General features: G+C 41.7%; 1 protein-coding gene across 2 annotated transcripts in view; it reads left to right on the top strand.

Annotated features, from left to right (window-relative positions):
- znf462 (zinc finger protein 462) overlaps nt 1-24017 on the top strand; it is a 57939-nt gene that overhangs the window by 22077 nt on the left and 11845 nt on the right. For both annotated transcript variants that reach the window (XM_033647716.2, XM_033647718.2), the window contains exons 2-7: nt 5796-6046; nt 6280-11513; nt 12198-12332; nt 15445-15899; nt 17987-18105; nt 20554-20751. In XM_033647716.2, coding sequence (XP_033503607.2) covers nt 5836-6046; nt 6280-11513; nt 12198-12332; nt 15445-15899; nt 17987-18105; nt 20554-20751 — 6352 coding nt within the window. In that variant the 5' untranslated portion in view covers nt 5796-5835. The remainder of the gene's footprint in view (nt 1-5795; nt 6047-6279; nt 11514-12197; nt 12333-15444; nt 15900-17986; nt 18106-20553; nt 20752-24017) is intronic.

Below are 24017 nucleotides of genomic sequence, written 5' to 3'. Positions count from 1 at the left end.
GAATCCAAAATCAATCAATTGATGTTGGTACTCGTGTAGTATAATCCAAGTGTAAGTTATCTAGACATATGCTCAGCACTTAACAAACAGACAGCCCTTTTCACCGGGGAACTTACCTATGCTCTCTTCAAAGCCAGCTTCCATTAACATTTTGAACTCAACTTTGTGACTTTGGTGATTTAAAGGGTTAGTTGGGATTCAGACAGTAACACAGACAGACTACCTATCGAGGCAGTGGTAGACCAGCAGCTCCCGTGTTCAGTGAGGTAAAATTAGTGATTTTGTCAATGGAGTCTGGTTTTGAAGAGGCAAGGGCTGTCTGTTTGGGAAGTACGGAGCATATGGCTGGATAAATGAGACTCAGATTATACTGCATGAGTTATGTGAGAGTTTGATAGAATTTTGCTGATGTGTAACACGGCCCCCTTTTGCTCAATTTCATCAAGATTTTCAGAGTTTTTGGACTCTGTTCGCCATGGAGACATGCAAGAAAGACAAAGTTTTGTTTTCAAATTCAATGTAACACGAGATGAGTTGTTGATACACAAATGATCATTTGGGGGGTGTAGTATTCCTTTAATATTTTAAAACCAGTATTTGTTAAATCAAAATTAAACTCTTCAAACTAATGGCTGAAATTTTAATAAGTCAACACCTTACATTTGGAGCTACTTTTCAATTATGTCCTAACAAGTTGTCTATAATTTGGGAATTTCATGTCAAATACAGGAGCGCTTTTGTTTCAAGCTAACATGGTGTATTCATGTCTCTTTTAAGTTAGTACACTTCAGTAATGAACCTGTGCCAGTTCAAAAACAGCCCATGTGCAGCAACACTTGGAGCACTGCAAGGGCAAATATTTAAATCTCTCCTTTCTTGAGCCATAAGCCACAATTGAAAACATTAAAAGAATGCTGCACCTATCTAGCTTTGCGCTCCTGTAAAACGATTTCAAAATCAGAAAGATCCAAATCGATGCAGCAGAACCAGAGACATTGTCTTTTTTATCCCCACGTATTCTTCTTCCTTGTCAAAGCACCGCACCTACATCACCCACTTTGTGTAACTTCCTCTGGAGCCGCAAAAGACTTCATACAACATTTTTTTCACATAGTGCTCCCCAAGACCTGTAAACAAACTTTGATGTGTAAAATCAGCTCAGTTCCACCTTAAGTTTGAAATGGCCGTGTCAGCGTGAGCGTCACATTAGCTTTAAAAAAATCTCTTTCATGGACACGGTGAAAAAAATCTATAGGGCCAAAGGAAATGGTGTGCTGTATGTCCTATTAAATCACAACATTTTACATATTTGCATACTATATTGACCTGCTTTTTGACTTTATATATATTGATATGAAAGAATTACTTAATATCGAACACTGAAATTAAAAAAGGAGTTGCCTGTGTTAAACATCATATCTCTAAAGCTCAGTGCCCTCGTGAAAAACACAGTGGTGCTGTATTTATGCTACTCTTGCTCTGAAGCAACTTAATAATGCTGCTGTTGTATGAATATAATTTAATTAATATGATTATTCCCCTTATTTGTAAGAGCAGTAAGTGTTGATTATGATAGTTTTATAGAATGACACTGATCGTTGATTTCGTAAGTTTTTACTTCTTTAGATATTATTACACAGCCACTGATGAAACATCTTCAACATCTGGCATTTCAGCAAGAAAATAAGGAGAACTGATGCTTATAGTATGATTGGATTTAGTTGGATTATACACACAAACCACATCATATTGTGATGTAGAGTTTTTTCATTAAGACCAATGCATCAACAAAGGGTCATGTTCGCAGTGTGAACCATTAATCCTCTTTGAATACATGCAAAATATTTCTGTCTTTGCCTAATAGAATATACAAATAAATACTTGCTTTAAATGAATAGTTCATAGAAAAGTGGCTCTCAGCTTTCAACAAAATGTGTGCTTTAGTTCTGGAAGTGTCTGTCGCAGTTTTATCATTTCTTAGTGGTATATTACATTTAATTTGATTTAAATTAAAGTTGTCTTTCTAGGATGTAATGATTGACCATAATGTGTACAGTAAAGGCAAGACATGTCTTAAAATACCAAAATGTTTATTATGTCGTCAAAAAAGAGGAACGCATACAAAAGTCGTTGCTGTGGCTTCTGTCCTGGTCATTTTTAACATTTACAAACTGACATGCAGTGTACACGGTTCACATGTTTAGATACCCTGGTGTTCACTTCATTGTTGTTTTAGTCTTGTATTTCAAGTTTCTCCGTCTGACATTGCCATGCAGGGCCGGGCAAAATATAGAAAACACCCACTAATATATCAAGGAGAGTAATGAGGAGAAAGGCCACCTGTGCATTCAGAAGAGCTTTTATCCATCTTGAAGGCGTAGCTGAGAGTAGGTTCAAATATGTTCAGACCTGGGAGGTGTCCATAGTGCCCATGACACCACTATTAAACTTACTTAGTGGTTTGGGGATGTAATCATCCTGAAATGTGGAAACATGTATTTGTACCACAGGGTGCACCTGGGCCTGTAAAATGGTCTCATGCTGGTAGGCCATAATGTATCTATAGAGAGCGATCAACAGACCTAATGAATCCCATTTCATAGCCATACTCATACCATTATAGGTCCTTCATGTTAGTTGCATATTTGAGCATGGGCCGTGGATATGAGCAGTTTGGATATGAATGGAAGCCTTTTTATAAATATCAGCTCTGTAAACTCATGCACAGTTCTCGTACAGAGTGAATCAGAGAGGTGCTGATTCACTTCCTATTAAGTTTACAGTTCTTTAAAGGTGCTGTGTATGGCGTTCAGAGCATTAATATAGCAGCAAACCACTATTTGATATGTAAAGATGTAGGCTAGTGGAGTAATGGAGTCCATAGTGGCCAAACATGGAATTACAACTTCTAACATTATGCCATGGGGCCCAGAAAGACTTCTTTCATGGACTTACATTGTTAAATGTCCCTAAGTCAATGGAAACATTTTTTTTTGTGTTGCAATCTCAGTGAAATGACTCATTTTACTATCAGGATTTGATCCATTTGGTCTGGAAGCATTTGTTTTTTGTTATTTAATTTTTTTTGTTGAAGTTTTTCTATTTTAAGAACATCAACACAAAAAAACAAATACATAAACACAAACAGCACAGACTAAACAAAAGCACAGCATCATCTCGGCAGTGTTGAGAACATTAATGATTCAAAAGTCCATCAGCACAGCACCAGTCCTTACAGGAGTCATCAGGTGACCTATCAAGCCTGGGAACAAACAAACAGACAAAAAGGTCCCAATGGCACAGCCAAAGCAAAAGAAGCAAGAACCCACTCCCTTCATCTGTATGTTACAATTGTAGTCCATTGAAAAATAAGTATTCATAATAATACTTAAGCATGGAGCGCGCATCCAAAAGCAGATAAGTTCAGTACAGTGTCCAGCTCCTATGACATGTTTAGTCCTTTTATAAGACAAAAACTGGTTCCAGACAAGCAAATGTGATTGTCTATGGTTATGTGATAGCATTTCTTAAGTCTAGAAGACCTGCATGATTAAATCATTAAATTTTATCCCCATTCAAATCAACCTAAAGTTGGTCGCTTGGCCACTGGAAGTATCTAGTGCACTTGCTCTATGGGCCCCATGATGTGGAAGTTCAGGGTAATTTCATACAGCGGAAATCAAGCTTTTTTGGCTTTATGTGCCACTGAGCAACTTTAATAGGAATGAACGGGTCACTGCCACCAGCGCTGTATCCAGTTAACCTTACACAGACATGGTCCTGAGCAGAGAATGAAGTCACGCTCCCTCTGTGTTTGTTGTAATATGAGCTTCTCTGTTTTTTGTTGTGGTAGTCCTTGTGAGTCCACTGGTAATGCCCACCCTCAGGTCCTCCCCCCACAATACCACGTTTAGCTGTGTCAGCACTGTCAGCGTTGTTAGCACTGTGCAGTTAGCACCGTTTGCTGCTTACTGCTGAATTAGCCACCTCCATGTTGAGAGCCATATGCAGACAATCCTGGCTCAGACTCTGAATTATAGATATGTTCTGAATGTCACATATAGTGCCTTTTTTGATTTCTTGACACATACATTTACAGCAGAAATGCAACAGTAATACGATTCACTCACAATATTATTACTGCATTTACAAGTTAAACTCATGCGGTGTTGGGGTCACTGTCTAAAAAAACCCATCTCTAATACAACATGTTTGATTTTTGTCTTCCAAAATAATGGCGTGCACCACAGTATGAACCTTTTTTCAAACATGTGCATGTCTCACAGAAATTAGTAACTTTGTGCTTTTTAAGTGTGAGAAAATCCTCTATTGATTAGGTTTTCATTTGAGAGCCAAGGTTGTAAACTCTGCTCTTTAACTACCCACCTCAGATCCAGTGTGAGCTACAAATGCTATGTGTGATATATTATGCGGTTTTGCGAGGCCAAATGACAATTGATTAGAAAGCAATGATGAAAGAGCTGTGAAATGATGGCCACATCATCAGCTTCCATTTCTCTGGCCAAGTCCAAACTGCAGAGAACCCCAAAGACATAAAGCCTTCATCTCTCCGTTGATTCATTCAATCTTATTTCAGAGCAGTTGATACAATCTGATGGAATAGTCTGCTCTAAATACTGAGCTGTGGAGCTGCTCTCCAGCTGTTGCTTATCCCAAGGTAATAAAAATGGGACAAATCAGCCCATAATCCCTCCTCAGTCCCTCCATTGTTCTTAGAATGATGCTATGCTAAAAAATGGGACCTTCTTAGTATTCTGAGTAACATCAGCATCTGCTGAATTCTGCTCTTTGTCATGTTTGGTTAGGCTTTCCATCAGAGTTTGTGGACAGCTGCAGTCGTTATAGAGATTGAAAATAATCCCTTTTATATGAATTTGGTGCGCTTTATGTGTGTGGTTTTGTCTTCATAATAAGACAACAGGAATTTGTGTTAGTTTTGCATAAATAAACAAACGTGCCTTCTTTGAATATATTACTTTTTGCATTTACAAATCTCTCGTCGTTTTAATTTTGCTTGATTTGTTTGTTTGGGATGTATTTCAGTGACGTGATCTCAAAATGGATTTTTGATTTTATTAAAATGTTGGCAAACTTAGGCTTTTATTTTATTCATCACTCCCACATATTGTTCAACATCAAAGCAATCATAGCAACATAAACACACAATATGTTGTGCCTTAATTTGTATTAATTCACATTAGTTTTCAGTCCAAACATCATGTTTCCCTCCAGTGTCAAATTTTCAGCATGCTTCATTCTGTTGCAAATTCCTGCAAATGCAACTTTAAGAGGCTCTATAATGCTAGCAGATGAGACTCTTCTGACAAAGGATATCTTAACACATAATCATGATCATTTTAAAGCGTTATATCTTTTGCTGTCTATTGTCTTATTTGTTCCGTAGAAACCGTGCGTCATCCATCCTGCATTTGATTATTCTTGGTTCACAGCAGGAATTGACATTGGTAATCATGGTAGATCATCACCAAGCTCATTCTTATTGAAGGGCATGCTCACTACATTGAATATTGAAGCATTACAGGATAATGTTATTCACGCTCTGTAATAGCTCTGTACATACGAGTCTCCATGCTATAGTAAATACCCCTTAACTTGTTCTGTGAATGGCTCCTATGAATATTTAAACATGATTCTCATAAATCACTTTTATTTTCAATCACACTCACTTAATTAGACACGTGTTCCGACGTGGACTCATTGGGAAAATGCTGCATGTCCTCATGTGTTTTTTTTCTCTTTCTTTTTCTTTGCAGGTTTCCCTGATTTTCCAGGGAGTGCTCCCTCTTTTCAGTGATGGAGGTATTGCAGTGTGACGGCTGTGACTTCCGTGCCGAGTCATATGATGACTTGAAGACCCACATTCAGGAAGTGCACACAGCTTTCCTGCAGCCTGCAGATGCAGATGAGTCTGACTCTCTGAAGGAGGAGGATGAGGATGAGGAGGAGGAGGAGGAATATGACGACAAGGATGACAAGGATTACACGCCTCCTAAAGCTGGAATGAGTATGTCGACCAAAATAAATCAGATGTTACAGTTAATTTGTTGAGGATCAGGAAACACTTCTTTTTTTGTTTCAAATAACTCTTCATAGTAGGATGATTATACATTTTATTGGGGAACATAACATTTATGAGTTGGTGCTGGTTTTATTGACTGAAAAAAAAAAGTTTTAATACTTGCAAAATGTTACACATTTACTGTCTTCCAGCTCACATGCTTTCTTGTTTTTTTTTAGGCCCCAACTCTGCTGACAATTCCAGCCAAACACCACAAAAGCAGACAGATGAAACCCACCTGCCGTTTTACCAGTGCAAGTTCTGTGTCCGTTACTTCAGATCGAAGTCATTCTTGAGAAACCACACCAAAAAAGTGCATAACGTCATTGAGGAAGATTCAGATGCAAGCATCTCCTCGCAGACAGCGAAGCAGCCCAGCTACACCGTTATAATGCACAATGACCATTCAAAAGTCTACTCCTGTCAGTATTGCACATACAAGTCTCCACGCAAAGCAAGGATAATGAAACACCAACTAATGTATCATAACAAGGGTCCCTCAGACGGCACTGGAGATCCTTCAGAATACGCAGAGACCGGAGAGCAATCGGGCTCAGCCAGTGGACTCATGAAGGGAACATTTGCCTGCGAGTGGTGTGACTATCAGACTGACCAGAAGGACAGCTGGACTAATCACGTGGTGAAGGAACACAGTGACAAGGTCAAGATAGTTTCCTGCATTGCAGAGCTGGAAGGGGAGGCAAGTGCAAGCTCACCCAATATAGATTCTCCCTCCGCCTCCCAAAGCCCAACTAGATCAAAGACGACTTTCACTGAGGTTCAAGGGAAGGAAGAGCCAGTAGGAAAAACAGCAGAAAACACGTCGGAGAAGTCAATCCCAGAGCTCTCATCCTTTCAGTATGCACAGATGAGTGCAGTCACACCCAACAGCACAGGTACCTCCATTTTGTCCAAGAGGTTCACTTCATCTGACGTCTCCAAGAGCGTCGTAGATATGGACGCCAAGCTACTCAATGAGGAGGACTCTAGGAGCAGCTTAGAGGATGATGATGAAGAAGAGTTGGGCGATATAGATGATCCCAGCTATACTGGGACACTGTCAGCAGATGCAAAGCAGCTTTTAACTGATGAGGATAATAAATTACTGGAGACTAAAGGAATACCGTTCAGAAAGTACATGAACCGTTTTCAGTGCCCGTTCTGCTCCTTTCTCACCATGCACAGGCGGAGCATCTCCCGCCACATTGAAAACATTCACCTCTCTGGTAAAACCACAGTGTATAAATGTGATGAATGCCCATTTATTTGCACCAGCCCTCTTAAACTAGGCACGCACAAACAGAGCCACATATCCTCAGATTTAGACACCCTGGACCTAACAAGCGATAGTCCAGATCCTCACAGTGACAATGCTGCAGAGCCAGTGAATGGGGGTAGTGTAAGTTCCAAAGTCAATGGAAAAAAGACAACCAGCACACCGAACGACCAGCAGAACCCTCATCGCTGCACGCTCTGCAGCTTCTCTACCACCACTCTGAAAGGTCTGAGGGTTCACCAGCAGCATAAGCATTCCTACTGTGATGACCTAGATCCCACTGTCTTTGAAAGCCAGCTGACTGACCAGCCGGATTCTGAAGTGGACACTTCTCCAATCTTTCTACAAAAAACCCAGACCTCCATTTTAGGACTTGCCACCAAAAAGCCCTCAGTAACAGGGAAAAGAGCCAGGAAGTCCATTAACGACTTACCTTTGGATTTGTCCTCGGTTAAGAAGAGAACTAGAATTGATGAAATTGCCAGTAACCTTCAAAGTAAGATAAGCCAAAGCCAACAGGATATGATCATAAACCTAGATGACATGGATGATGAAGATGCAGGAGAAAATCATGCCAGTGCTGATACAGAGGGTAGAAACCATGACAATAAAAACCCTGTCTTTACTTATAATACACAACAGCTTCATGCGAGAGAATCAGTGATCTCTCACGAGGGAGGCAGAATAGGGAAAAGAAAAAGCAACCCTAAGTCAAAACCTAGAAACATTCCTATATCCCTGACTCTCTCAGATGACAGTGAAAACATCTCTGCTGACCCCAGTGATAATGCTGTCCAAGAGAACGCAGATTATTCAGAGGAGCCAGGAACTACACGTTTTTACTGTAAACACTGTGATTACCACAACAAGTCAGCTCGTAGCGTCAGCACCCATTACCAGAGGATGCACCCTTACATCAAGTTCAGCTTTAAGTACATCCTGGACCCAGAGGACCAGAGTGCAGTCTTCCGCTGCTTAGAGTGCTACATCGAATACACAAATTATAATGATCTACACCAACACTACATGGATCATCACCCTGAAGCAAGCAATGTGCTCAACTTTAACCAACCGAATCTGGTTTACATGTGCCGCTTTTGTTCGTACACGAGCCCCAACGTCAGGAGCCTGATGCCCCATTACCAGAGAATGCATCCTACAGTGAAAATCAACAATGCGATGATCTTCTCCAGCTATGTGGTTGAGCAGTCCCACAAATCGGGGGAGTCGCAGACCCTGAGGGAAATATTAAACTCTGGCCCCAAGAATTTGAACTCAGCCACATCAACCCCCAGGTCCTCCTCCAGCCCAGTGCTGAAACCGGTCTCCAAGACCCCTGAAGCCAGCTCTGAGACAGACTCTCTCAAAGAATCCATGGGTGGCAATGTTGTCGTCTATGATTGTGATGTGTGTTCTTTTGCTAGTCCCAACATGCACTCTGTTTTGGTCCACTATCAGAAGAAACACCCAGAGCAAAAGGCGTCTTATTTCCGTATACAGAAAACCATGAAGGTCATCTCTATGGATCAGTCGCAGCCTGTTGCAAACTCCTCATTCAACCTTAGCATGGCAACTCCTCCAAAACAACCAAGCGCGGCACTGTATGGATCAGATGAAGAAATGTACTACTGTAAACATTGTGTGTACAGCAACAGATCTGTTGTTGGTGTGTTGGTCCATTATCAAAAGAGACACCCAGAGGTAAAAGTGACAGCAAAATATATCAAACATGGTGCCCCCACCCCTGGTTTGATGAAATTAATGGATGAATTACAAATTGCAGCTCCGAAACAGTTCTTGAAGCAGTTTCAAAATAACGGTCACGATGGATCTAACAGCACGAGCCCTAAACCAGGCAGTGGTGAGAAAGGTGAGGATGAGCTGTTCTTCTGTCAGCACTGTGATTATGGCAACCGCACTGTAAAAGGAGTGCTCATTCATTACCAGAAGAAGCACAGGGAAACCAAGGCCAACGCTGACCTTGTGCGCCGTCACACTGCAGTTGTCCGGAGCCAGCGTGAGCGTGCACAGATGGTTCAGTTGAGTAGCGTCTCTTCTGCCTTGACCCCGGCCCCTCCAGACCCTGAAAACACTACACCCCTGCGCTCCCTGAAGTGCAAACACTGTTCCTACACATCCCCCTACGTCTATGCCCTAAAGAAGCATTTGAAGAAAGAGCACCCAACTGTGAAAGCCACAGCCATGACCATTTTACACTGGGCTTACCAAGATGGCATTTTGGAGGCTGGCTACCACTGTGAGTGGTGCATTTACTCCCACGCTGAACCCCAGGGCCTGCTGCTCCATTACCAAAGACGCCATCCTGAGCACAATGTGGATTACACATACATGGCCAGCAAACTGTGGGCTGGTCCAGAGACCACCCAACAAGGGGGCAATATGGAAACGAAACATTACAAATGCAGAGACTGTGCCTTTGAGGCCTGCACAATATGGGACATCACTAGTCACTATCAGGCAGTCCACCCTTGGGCCATTAAAGGGGATGAATCTGTGCTTTTGGATATAATCAAAGGAAATGGCTCAGCTGAAAAGATCCAACAGCAGGTTGCCAAAGAACACGTGTCTTTGAATTGCCAGTCTGTCGAAGATGATGGAGCGCTGGTCATTGTCACCCCACCTCAAGAGAGCAATCCCCATCCTACCCACCCACGTCTTTCCATCTCTAACAACCCTTATCAGTGCACTGTATGTCTGTCGGAGTACAACAGCCTCCATGGCCTCCTCACTCACTATGGAAAGAAACACCCGGGCATGAAAGTAAAAGCTGCAGATTTTGCACAGGAGGCAGACATCAACCCCAGTTCTGTGTATAAATGTCGTCACTGTCCATATGTAAACTCCCGAATCCACGGCGTCCTGACTCACTATCAGAAGAGACACCCATTAGTGAAAGTCACTGCAGAAGACTTTGCAGATGATATAGAGCATATCACCGACATAAACGAAACAGACGACAAGTGCAAAACTCAAAGGCAAGGCTATGGCGCATACAGATGTAAAATGTGCCCGTACACGCACGGGACACTGGAGAAACTCAAAATCCATTATGAGAAGTATCACAATCAGTCGGCCTCTGACATGTTCGCCCCCTCTCTGACACACTTCTCTCCCGCTAAAGACACAGAGCCAGTAGCCGAATGCAGCGCTGGTAATATATCAAGTGCAGCAAAAGTCCAGGAGGTCAGTGAATTGGACCTTGCCCTCTCACAGTTACCCATCAATAAGGCAGAGAAACATGCTATATTCAAGTGTCAGCTCTGCAAATACTTCTGCTCCACAAGGAAAGGCATCGCTCGTCACTACCGTATCAAGCACAACAACGTCCGTGCTCAGCCAGAGGGTAAAAACAATGTCTTCAAGTGTGCTCTGTGTTCATACACGAACCCTATACGCAAAGGTCTGGCAGCACATTACCAGAAGCGGCATGATATTGACGCCTATTACACCCATTGTCTGGCTGCTTCCAAGACAATGACCGAAAAGCCTAGCAAAGTGATAGCACAACCGCCGTCAGAAGGGGACAGTTCAGAAATGAGCGAAGACTTGCGCTTGGCAGTGGAGAGACGAAGGTGCTCTCTTTGCGCCTTCCAGGCCTTCAGCAGGAAGAGCATTGTCTCACACTACATTAAACGCCACCCAGGTGTCTTCCCCAAGAAGCAGCACGCTAGCAAGCTTGGTCGCTACTTTACCGTTATCTATGCCAAAGAACCCGAGAAGATAGCAGTCAGCGCACTGGCAGAGGATGACAAGGATGTACTGGAGGTTCAGCTTGAATCCGAGGAGGACAGAGAGGTTGAGTGGCTGCCGTTCAAGTGTCTGAAATGCTTCCGGTTGTCCTTCAGCACAGGCGCGCTGCTCTCTATGCACTACAACGACCACCACAGCAATGACTTGAAGAGGGACTTTGTGGTGTCGCCCGGTCCCGGGGATGAGGAGTCCGAGATGTACCAGTGTTCTCACTGTGAGCTGAAGTTCCTTGCTCTCCCAGTTCTGGCGAAACATCTATTCAACCACAATGAGGAGTTCCAGAAGAGGGCCATGAGGCAGGAGAGGAGGAGGCAGCTGCTCAGCAAACAGAAAGCCTCAGAACTACCTGAGACCAAACCTGAGAAGGTGAGCGGAGATACGAGTCTCCCTTAAAGCTTGTAAATGAAAGAATAAAACCTGCATAATTTAATTTTCCTCTTACCATTAATATCTGAGAGCATACAATAAATCTTCTGATGCTGTAAGCTACTACTATCATCATATCATACTACAGCTGTTTCTATACTCCTTGGAGTCATGGACTCTCATGGTTTTGGAAAACAGCTTATAGAGATATAATTTATCACTGAGCGTATTGTTAATTTATCATAACATGACTTTATAAACCCACAATCATTGCAGTTGTACCCAAAGTAGTCATATTCTGCCAAAACGGCATTAAAGAGATAATTATGTGTCTTAAATTGCCCCTTTACTGTCACCAGGAATATATAACAGTGATAATGAGGTGTGATAATTAGTTCCATAATAAGTTCATTAAAAATACAATTGATCTCATTAAATGTATGTTTGAGAACAGTGGAGTCTTTAACTTCATGGGAAAAAGGTAAATCTCAAAGAGAAGATGTAGGAGTATCATCTCACAGCACATACATCAGCTGGTTTAGATTACACACTCCTATTGTCCTTGAAAAGTTAAAATAATATAATTTATAATAAATGTGTTATCACAAATATTTTCCAAATGCATTTAAAAAAACCAATAACAGTAAATAAATAGTTTTTTTCCTTTTTTTGCTCTGTGAACAGGAAAGTCCTGTAAATAAAGCTCCCATAGGATTCAGGTGTAACTTCTGCATAGAAATGCACCCCACCCTCCGAGCCATCTGCAACCACCTTAGGAAGCACGTCCAGTATGGAGAGGTCAAAGAGGGACACGTCAAGGTAAATGGAGTTGGATTTATTTCCAAAATCTTTTTAATGCTGTTACATTTGTCTTATTTTACCTCTGATTTGTTACATTAAAGATGTACTGTGCAGGATTTTTCGAAAAACCAGAACTCATACAGAAGTATTCCCCCTCAGTCATCACTTGTGATGCACTAGAGGTGTGTGGCAGTGTATTTTTCCGCAGAGACTCTGCTCTTTGCCTGTATTTCCTTAATTCCGACTCTTTTTCTATGCTCGGGATGTTTGTGAGTGTGTAGCCCCACAGTACCCAAGTAAGGTCGGGGCTTTATAAAAAGGTAGCCACCAGGTGTCAGAGCATAAGCAGCAGGCAAAACGCAGAATGAGAGTGATTCTGGAGTTGGCTTTTACTTAAACTTTCACTGGCAATTATATTTGCAAAAACAATCCTGCATAGTATATCTTTAAGTCTGAACTATTTTCATATTAAATACACACATGTCAATGTTAAAACTTGGTATTTTGGGATATGTACTTTCTTACCAGGGGTTTGATTCATCTCATAAATATAAAGCCACAGCCAGCAGGCTGTTAGCTTAGCTTAGCATTAAGACTGAAAACATGGGAAAACTAGTAATCTTTAGAGCCAAACTAACTGTTTTGCCCTATGCTACGCTAGCCGTAGCTTCATATCAGGTGTACAGATTTAAAAGTGGTGTCAATCTCGGCATAAAGACGAATAAACATGTTCCCCAAAATGTCAACAAATTGTGCAGCTACGACTTCCGAGATCACGCAAATGTATAATATGCATTGTTAGTTGATATCCGCATTATATTTTGTTTAACCATATACGTGAGAGACTAACTTTGGCTGTCCCCGGTGTTTCTGTCTCGTAAACTCCTCGTCCTCCTGGCTCTGCAGTGATCTGTTTTACTGGACTTGGGTTCTGTTTCCCATTTTGTTTATTACTGACGGTGGCTTCTGGGTAGACAGTCTGTCAGCTTCCCCTAGAGAAAACAAGCAACGCTGTCCCATTGCAGTGGAGGGGGGGAAGCAGAGGACAGAGTGGTGAGCCATAACTTTTAGGGCAGCGGTGGGTAACCATTCGAACATTAGTATTCCACTGAGGCTGCCAGTAAGGGGAACAGGCCTAAGGATCCAACGCCTTACCCATAAGGAGGCCTGGTTCTTCTGTCAGACACCCAGTCTGTCTTGTATGTATTTAAGATTTACTATATTCACTTTGGCAAATAAGGTCTACTGCAAAAAAATGAGTGTGTCTTGCGTTGGCAGAAAATGTTAGCCTGTGAAGCTGATGGCACGTGCCAGGGTTATGGGTTAACTGCGTGCATTCATTTCCCACAGCATCCCTACCAGATGGAATATACTGCATGTTTTACACATTGCAGAAGGTATAAATGAAAGATGCTTCTCTATAGTATCATGAATACAGTCCCAACTCTAGAACTGCAATGGTTTCTGATCCAGTTGGATGAGGAACAGGCTGACGGTGCAGTCAGGGCAGACTCGATGGCAAGGTTGGGCCTGTGGATGCCACATCTTATTTATGGCTGCATGAAGTGCAGGGTCAGGTCCTTCCACAGAAAGAATGAGCTTCCTCGGGGCATTAAAAAAGTCATGGTGATTGTCTGTCCACTTGTGACGACTACAGAAACCAGACTGCACTCCAGCAGATGAAGCAAGAGAAAATAGACAGAGTTTTTTTTTGTGTGTGTTGTTGTTGGGAGATGTCCGAATGTGCAAGGTCTTCTTCTTATCTGTTCTGTTGCGTGACTAGTTTTGTATCCTTCTGTTTCTCTCCTGAGTGATTTAGCATCAGCAGCAGCTAGTAATGAAGTTTATTTATGGTTTGATATAAAGATGGAACCGTGGATGGATCACTGAACGGGCCTACTGGGCACAGCCCCAGGGCCAAAAGTGTCAGGGCCCCCCTGGCCTTCACCTGCAAATTGTCACTCAAACAAACACGTACGGGACAGGAGGAGACTCAAAGTGACCACAAAGAGACACAAAAAGACCACAAAGGGATGCAAAGAAACTGCAAAGAGACACAAAATAACGATAAAAACAGGGAGAACAACCAGAACACGGCACAAAGCCACTACAGATAGATAAAAAACAACCACAAGGAGACACAAAATGACTACAGAAAGACACAAAATGACTTCAGTAAGGTAGAAAATGACCTTAAAGACACAAAAAACCATTACAAGATGCATAATGACTACGGAAAGATGCATAACCACCATCAAGTCTTGTGTCCTGTGTGTCTTGCTCCTGTGTCAGAGAGGTAGTGGGGCCATGAATAGGACTGGGTGGATATTTTGATTGACTTTGTGAAGGAGATTTTTTACTCTTATTCTATAGTTACATGGTTAAGAGAAGGGAATTATATGTAACAAAGCTGCTGGACAGAGTCGAGGGTTTGACTCGAATTTTCATGTGACATTCCATTTGGATAGTGCAATCAACTCAATTTCAACTAAGTATGGTGCGTCAGTAAATACCAGCACACTACAGAGTTTCAGGTCAGGGCTGGAGTTGGTCTAAGGTTACTGATGAGGATTGGCTCTGCAGGACTTGACCCAGTCATGTTTTTCAGTCATTTGTTGTTGGTGCAGAAACATTTCATTCACAGGCTCACACTGCAGCTTGAAGTATTTTGCTCAGGTGCTTTGGCTGTTTCAGGAAAATGTCTTGCATAGAAAGGCTGTCAGGTCAATGACACACCTACATGTTGATCTCCAGCACAAATGTATCCAATTGACAAAACAGAGGGTGAGTGAGAGAGCTGTAACTAACACTGATTGCGCCGATACAGCACAGACAGAACCAGAGGTGTTAGACAGATGCTTAACTGTTGCTTATGTGCTGTTAACATGATTTGCCTGATTTAGGAAAAACGTTTAGAGGTGCCAGACTCTAAGTGATACTTCAGTGAACAGCTATTTTTGTCATCCGGTAGCTGATTGAGTGTCAACATTGGACCATCCAAATAAATTGTCACCCTTAATCTCTCTCCCTTTATTGCAGCTCTGTGCATCTGCATAAAAAATGGCTGTGACAGACAGAATCAACAGAAAGGTTGCTGAAACATCTGAGACTTCTCCTCTTTGTTTTGCAGCAGGAAGTCAGCGACATCCCCCTGACCCTGCCTTCAGAGAGCCTGACTAATGGCGACCTCGAGGGGGATGAAGCAGCTGAAGGTGACAGCCTCGAGAGACCCGCAGCTACAATGATGGGTCCACCCTTGGTTTCCACAGTGTCTGGTGGTGGAGGTGGAGGTGGTGGTGGTGGTGGTGGTGTTGCCGTTGCCACGGAGACACTGGAACCAGAAACACATGCCGTTGAAGGAAGGGCAGCGGCTCTCGTGGCTGCAGCGAGGGCCGCGGTGTCAGAGGGCGAACTGAAGCAGAGATTAGCTGCAGGGGGTCACCCGTGCGCTCAGTGCGACCGAGTCTTCATGTCCATGCAGGGACTGAGGTCCCATGAGAGGAGCCACTCAGCCATGGCGCTGTTCAGCAGAGAAGACAAATACAGCTGCCAGTACTGCCAGTTCGTCTCACCTTTCAGACACAAGTAAGTAGGAAGGAGCCGAATCTGTGACTGACTCCTCTAACACTGTGAATAGGATGGTACTTCATAAGGAGTAAATAATAGTAAAGTGGGCAACTTTGTCCAAGGTAAACACATATTTACCTGAATGTTAGATTTTTACCAGTATTAATGTGTTGATGTGTTGATCCTCTGTTGAACATTGTTCTATTCTGACTGTCGTCTTCTTCTTTCATTCATGTTTTTCAGTGAAGTTAGTTCAGTCTTGATTGATCTGATGAAACCCTTGGTTACCGATGGTAACAGCAAGTACAGTTGAACACTACAGCAAACACATAGAGGGTGATCTGCTGACCAAGAATTCTGGAAAAATTTGTTCTCTAGATTCAAATTTTATGAATAATCTCTAACCTTGGTCCTGTATCACCTTCACAATAAAAGCCACCCCATGGTTTGCCAGTTGACTGCTTTTAATGTGAAACAGCATCAGTAGGAAATACTTAGTGTGCATCAGCAGTAGCTTAACATAGCTGTAATATGGCTTTGGAAAAAGGAACAGGAAACAGTAAGGCTGATATTAATGAGATAAAATAACAAACAATGACTCTGGATTACATGCACGAATCATTTCCAAGGCAATTTAAATCCAGTGCAGTGATGGCGGACTCCGCCACAAACAACTTTAGTTTGAGGCAGTTATATAAGGGCTGCTAGATTATGGCAAAAATCATAATCATGATAACTATGGTCAATATAAGATCACAGTTTTTTAACATTATTACTCATTGACTTTGGAAACATGCATTTATTGATTTATTTTAAATTTTGTATTTTTAACAGTGTATTTTCTTGACTTTAAAGTATATTTAAACTAAAAAACAAAACAAAATAAATAACAGAAATTAAATAAAATCTATGAATATAAACCAAGAGGAGAGTGAGAGACCCTGCACTCTTGGCATAAGAGATGTATGCCGCAGTTACTCTGAGCAGCATGCATGGGAATAAATTACAGTATATTAGATTTAAATATACTTCCACTTTTTCTGTAATGGTCTGATTAAGTCACTAAATTTGTCGCTAGTCACTTTTTTAGAAAGAAAGTCACTAAAAGGGTCTGAAAAGTTGCTAAATCTAGCAAGAAAATTGCCAAATTGGCAACACTGAGTGCACCGCTGTAAAGGAAATGGGTGACTGGATTAATGACAAAAGACAAAGCAAGAGCGTCATTGTGAAATGGAATGTGGCATTATAATTATTTTATCTGGGATATATCATTTTCATAGTTGTTAGAAACCAATTCGTTTGATTCCTCAGTCTTAGAGTATAAACCTGCAGCTGTACATTCAATAGTACAGCCCTGGTAGCAGTATATTTTAAGCTCCCACCCGTACATTCTTCACCAGTCTTACACCAACTGTTGTGCAAATCAACTGGATGTTAAACTCACTTTGTACAGAACCCAATTTTACACCCTATTCTGTTTACCCTATCACAATCCCTTTGAATCCTCAATCTTCTGTAAGATTTCCCGCCTCCTAGGAGAGTAAGACAAACATTACAGCGAGACAGACATTTTGGTAGTGTGATTTGTTTTATCCATCACAGAGACACAGAGCGAGAGAGGAAGAGAGAGTCCTCATCTCCTCTGAGCTCCCAGGTGTAATCCCTCTGTACTGTATGTGCCCTGACCCAGAAAGAAGCCGCATTCCCATGCCACCTAGGAGGCTGGCATTAAAAACACAGCCACCGTCCCCACAGGCGCTCACATGCTCACTCCCACCGAGGGATTGTGGGTAGATGAGTTCACCCCACGGCTCCTTGTTCTGTAGTCATTGGCAATGTGCGGCTCTTGTTTGTGAGGTAAACAGAATCGAGCGCTTTAGATGCTGCAGAAAAAAACCCCGCTGTTGAAATCATCAAAGTGGATGCTGTTGAGTAGAGCTCTCTCTCTGTCTCTTGCTTTCCTGTACTCTATTCTTGTCACTTTCTCTCTTTATCTGCTATCCTTTTGTCCTCATTCCATCTATTTTTTTACTCTGTCTTTTATCCTCTTATCTCATATCCTCCCTTCTGTGTTTTTTTATTTTTATATTTTGTGTCATCGCCAGTCTGGACAGACATGTGCAGTCTCACCATGGGCACCACAAGCCCTTCAAGTGCAAACTCTGCCCCTTTAAATCTGCCTACGTGAGCCGCTTGAAGAGCCACCTGCACAAGGCACACACAGGTAAAAGCAGACACAATGCATACATTAAATCACATCTCACAGCTGTATCCATGACAAACAAGGTATTCCCGGGCCAGCATAGCAGCCTCCTGTTTAGCATCATCCACATAAAAGTGCTGTGCTTGATTTAGCTGATCCTGCACGGAGTAACCAGTGGATTAGCTGGAGGAGCAGCTCCGCCATCCACTGAGTACATTAGATACACCTCATTAAGCACATCCAAAAGAATCATGATTTTAGCACAAATAGCCCCAATGAATTTATTGTGAATTATGTTTATTTGGGAATATGTGGATGAAATCCTCAGCATGTTTCAAAGGTGAATGCCGACAGGTGTCTTCAGTTAGACGTGATTCATCTCCTGTAATCGTTTCTTTGTTGCTGAGTGAGCCAGACGGCAGACAAAGACACAGACATTCAAGCCAATGTAAAAAAAAAAACAAAAAAAAAACGCTCCACCTGAGAGATCAATACATGAGCAAAAGAAACAATCTTAAAACTAGCAAACCAGAAAGGCCAATTTTCAAAAGGCATTTGAGTGCTCTCAACTGTCTGATTGGAGAGACCAAGAAACAGCACCAAGAGTTAACAGCTGCTGTGGATAATTGACACAAAGCAATTTTGAGTTGCAGTTACATTCAAAAAGTGGAGTTTGGTGATTTTGCAGACTTTGTGAAAACAATCAGCGTTAAATCTTCATCACTGCGGCTCAGTTCTTCTCCTCCGTGTCCTCGCTTTCTGTCCAACGAGATATTTTGGATTGATGCATCCACATTCAGGAGCTAACATGTTCTCTCCCGAAATAGCACAATCAGGAAGTTGTTTCCTTATTAAAACCACTTCTGGTAAGAATATGTTACTGTCAGATCAGATTTGGCTCTAATGGCACCACTCCTCAGGATGCTGCTTGCATTAGGGTTGTTAAGCAAATATATTCAACAGCTACAGGAAGCAAGAGGCTATAAATCCCCCCATGGGTACATTCGAAACTCCACCATTGCTGCCAGAAACACACACAGTAGCTAAAGCAGCACCAGCACAGTCGTATACTGTGGCAGTATAAATCAAATAAATTGGTCAGTATATATGACTCTAATTCGTGAGTAAGAGAGTAGCTGTGGGCAGTATATGAGATGCTGTCCTTTTGTGAATGGCTCAGATACCGCTACAAAACTTCATTTAAAGGGACAGTTCACCCCCAAAGTAAATATACATATTTTTCCTCTTACCTATAGTGCTATTCATCAGTCTAGATTGTTTAAGTTTGAGTTTCAGAGTGTTGGAGATATCGGCTGTAGAGATGTCTGCTTTCTCTCAAATATAATGGAACTAGATGGGACTGTGGTGCTCGAAGTGCCAAAAAAAATACATATGAAAAACTCAACAGCAATGTCTCTTTCCAGAAATCATGGCCCGGTCACTCAAGATAATCCACAGACCTCGTTGTGAGCAGCTTCATGTAGGAACTATTTTCGTTCTACACCCACCAACTGTATCACTCCACAGACGGAAGCTTGGCTCTACTCACGGATGAGAGGCTCGTGCTCACGACAGAACAAGATGTAAACATTAATGGTGTCCTCCTCGGCTGAGCTGTAACGTTAGCTAGCTCGGTGCTGCTAGGTGAGTTAGCAGTAGATGTGTGCTTTCTTCTGTGCGCTGATACAGTTGGGCGGTTGTAGGGTGGTAGAAAGAAAATAGTTCCTATGTGAAACTGCTCACAACAAAGTCTGTGGATTATCTTGAGTAACCAGGTCATGATTTCTGGAAAGAGACACTGCTTTTTCAAATGTATTTTTTGGCACTTTGAGCACCACAAGCTGAGTGCTGTCTTGTTCCATTATTTTGGAGAGAAGACAGACATCTCTACGGCCAATGTCTCCAACAAAACTTTCTAGACTGACTAACAGCACTACAGGTAAGAGGGGAAAATCTGTATATCTGATTTTGGGGTGAACTGTCCCTTTAAGGCAACAAGCTTCAAGCTAAGTATGGAAAAAAATCCTCAGTAACATTTTGCCTTCCCTTCAGAATTGCCTCCCTCTGTCAGTGTGAGACTGCGGTACATCCATGTTTACAATTAGAGCCGTTGTATCTTTGTAGAATTAATACAAAATCAAAGTTGTAACTTCCAAATTGCCTACAAGAAAAGTGTATGTTGAGGAGTTAGTTGTCATGTTTATTTGTGATGCATGAAGACATTTCTAATAAACACTGCAGCTCAACATTTTTTTCTATCAAAATTAGACTAATTAGTCCGAGAGGAGCACAAAGTGACATGTTTGTTCCAGATTGGAGGAGAATAGCTTTGTTTGTGGTGGAGGATGTGTTTATTATTACTCTGAATCGTATGCCATGCACTGCAAATCCTCATCAAATGCTGCCTTTATACAGTAAACTCCATACAACAGTCCAAGTTTTGACTCAAATCTCTTGATTGTCCTCCAGGTGAGCAGCACACATACAAATGCTTGTCGTGCCCCTTCTCCTCCATGACCATCAGCCAGCTGAAGGAGCACTCTCTGAGAGACCACGGTGAGGCACTGACCCTCCCCAAACTCCGGGCTGCTACCCAGGCTGCTCATGGCGCCCTCAGGCCCTCACGGCTGGCCAGTAACACAGAGCAGACTCCCTTGGCCCCGGATGGTATGAGATCCTGCATAATTTATTTATTTCAATAGACATAGGATGATATGATAGGCCTGTCAGGCTGGATTTGGAAAATCTCAATTGAGCATCAAAGCACAATCTACTGCTATGCTGAATTCCTTAAAACTGAGGGTTTTTTTAGTGTTGGAGCTGTTTTATTTTATTTTATTTTATTTTATTTTATTTTATTTTGTGATTATTATGAACATGATTTTCTTTCAATCTATAAAACCGACTGATTTATGAAATATTTGACAATAGTGATATTAAAGAAGAATTTTAAATATATATTTTAAGAATAGAAAATAGTTTCCCACAACAGAGGAGATGCATTCAAATATTTGTTTAAATTGTCCAACTGTTTAAAACCCAGAGATTCAATTATCTATCATTATATGACAAAAGAAGGCATCAAATCCTCACATGTGAGAAGCTGGAGCCATTAAATGTTCAACATTTTTGTCCATCATCTGAATAGTTATAGATTCATTGCCTGTTTAATGACTGTATAATCTATATAATATAAATCCTGCCCTTGGAAATAAAATAAAGTAGCATTAGAAATGTAATCAAATAAAACTTAAGAGCTAATTCATTCACAATCTAAAGCTCAAAAGTAAAATTATTACTAAATATACATGTTCAAGTGGGCTTTTTATCTAAGGTGGTTTTATTTTTTATATATTGTTTATGCAACACATTTGAATACGGAAAAATACGGAAAATTAGCGGTTAGCATGACCAGTTCTGTGTCATATGAGTTTGACTGCTAAGGTTTGACGACCCAAACCTCCTTTAATGTCGATGATGGCACCTTTCTTTTCAGAATATTCCTTATCAAAGAGGCACCTGCGCCGTAGGTTGGTGCAGCAGCGATCTCCTAGATGTGATGCCAAGTTTTAGGTGTTTTAGTGGCTGTGCAGCCGCTGCTGTAGCTCGCAGACTGTTCTTGGCAGCAGCTGTCACCTTGCTGCTGGAGCTGTGGAATCTTTCCTGGAGCTGAAGCAGGGCAGCATTCCTCATTGCACCAACCACCACCGTCAGCTGTGCCCTACCAAGACAAGTGAAGCATTGAGAGAGAGCAGAGCTGACATATTGAATGTCTCTCCGCCGTGTCAAACGAGCTACCTTCAGTCGAATGTCTTGAATTCTGATATTTGAAGTGCAAAAGAGGGTTTGTTTTGAAAAGATTAAGATTTGATTGGCTGTGAAACTATGAATAAGATCCAACTTCTTTGAACTCCAGCCCTGTCCTGGCTGCTTTAAGGTCACCCTTAATATATATTTGAGGTGTTCTCCTCCTCCCCTGTCTTCTCCAACTCCTCACAGAAGTATTCCACCTCTCATTTATAAAATGTAATAGACAGTTTTGGCCCTTAATCTATTCAAAAAGACACATCACCACCTCACAACAGAATTTGCTCTCCATCTGCTATCTCATCTTCATACATCTCCACAATACAGAGAGGATATTAAAAGCATGAATCAACTGTGGCATTGTTTGATTCGTGTGAATTCCTCTGCCTCTTCGGCAGAAGTGAGAAATTGGATCTCAAGCATTTTATAAAGCAAAAGTTTAAAAAGAAAAGTTTTTTTTTTTCTTCCATGCTTCTTCATACTCTGAGTGCTGAATGAAGCATTTTTCACACGGATAGATATTCTATTAGTGTCACTGTGGTTTATTTATTGATGTGTTGGAGGCTCAAAGTAGGGCGAGAAGATGAGCTTGCTCGCTGATATTATAGACTCTTGAGAAAGGGAATGAGGAGGGAAAGAGGTAGGGGACAAATGATGACAGTCATAGTTATACTTCTGTATCTGAGAGTGGGGGGCATTTGGTGAGAGCACAGCTAAATTCCAGATAGTCCCATCTCTGTTAGAGAGGAAAAAGATCAACTGCCGTCTGCTGATTGCCTTTTATTAAATAATAGTATATGCATTTTCTTTTTGAAGAAATAATCAGACATCCCTCATAAATAGATTAGAAGAGGCAGATGAAAGAGACGGTAAGTAAAGTAGGTTAAACTCCATCCTGCTGTGCAAAAATGTCCATTGGAATAACATGAGTCTTAGATGTACAGTGACTCATGTGGGTTGGAAACTGGTGCCCAAATCCTCTTGAAAGCAGCAGAGATTTTGATGATGTGTTCTTGTCAGAGTGGTTACTTCCTGTCCATGTCAGAAAATAATCTTGAAAGAGGAATATGCTGGTAGCCTGTACACATATCTTGTGCTATGCTAAAACATTTCTTCTCCAAAAATATCTCCAGACTAGAGCCAGATAACATACGCGGATATCATACTTTAAGGAGCAGTGTGTAAGATTTAGGGTGAATAGTGGCATCTAGTGGTGAGAGCTGCAGGTTACAGCTATCTGAAACTTCTCCCGGTTTGAATTCCTTCAGTGTTCATTGTTCAGGTTTTTTTTTTTTATCAGGAGCCAAATAATCTACAGGGGCCTCTGAGTCTAACCCTGAACTCTGAGTTGACGAAACCTGAGATGGATAACTTTAAGTTTTTTCAGTTTCGCAACAGCTGATCAGAACCAGTTTAGTCAATCTGATCATCAATGGAGCTCAGATACTGCAATTCACCATGGCAACTGGTAAATAAAAAGCCTCCATTTTAATCCAGTGGATGCAGAGGTTTTGATGCATGTATGTAGAGACTGCGCACATTTATCTAAAAAAGAAAAGAAAAGAACTTCCACTCGCAATAAGACAGCTATGCAGAGGTTTGACTCCCAGCTGTGGTGACTCAATCTCGGAACCCATCGTCTGTCATCTGACAGCGATACATATGCAGATATCTGTGTATAGAGATTAGGGCTGACTTCATGCTGTGTGATATTTCAATGTGAGGGCAAAAACCACTCTTTGAAGAAACAACTGCATATAAAAGCAGTAACTTTATATTGTCCTGAGTATCAAACTAACGTCCAAACAGGGGTTTGATTCTGACAGACAGTAAACCTCAGCTAATTAATGCACTTCAGTACTCACTTTGATACGGACTGAACCAGTGAGGACATGAAACAGCATGCCTGGCTCTGCAGAGGGAGGAGACAGAGAGAAACTCAGGATTTGTTGAAGAAAACTAACTCAGAGTTTAAGTGACCCTTCTTTCCGAAAGGGAAAACCCAGACTTTCCCTCATCTCAGGGTTAACCTACTCAGAGTTTACACTAAACCAGCTTTCTGAAACAGGGCACAGATATATCTTCCTCTCCAAAACAAAAGGACCAGGTTATTAGAACTGGTAAAG

Source organism: Epinephelus lanceolatus, chromosome 19, assembly GCF_041903045.1.
Source record: "Epinephelus lanceolatus isolate andai-2023 chromosome 19, ASM4190304v1, whole genome shotgun sequence".
Classification (NCBI taxonomy): Eukaryota; Metazoa; Chordata; class Actinopteri; order Perciformes; family Serranidae; genus Epinephelus; species Epinephelus lanceolatus.
This window is presented reverse-complemented; position numbering and strand designations above follow the sequence as displayed.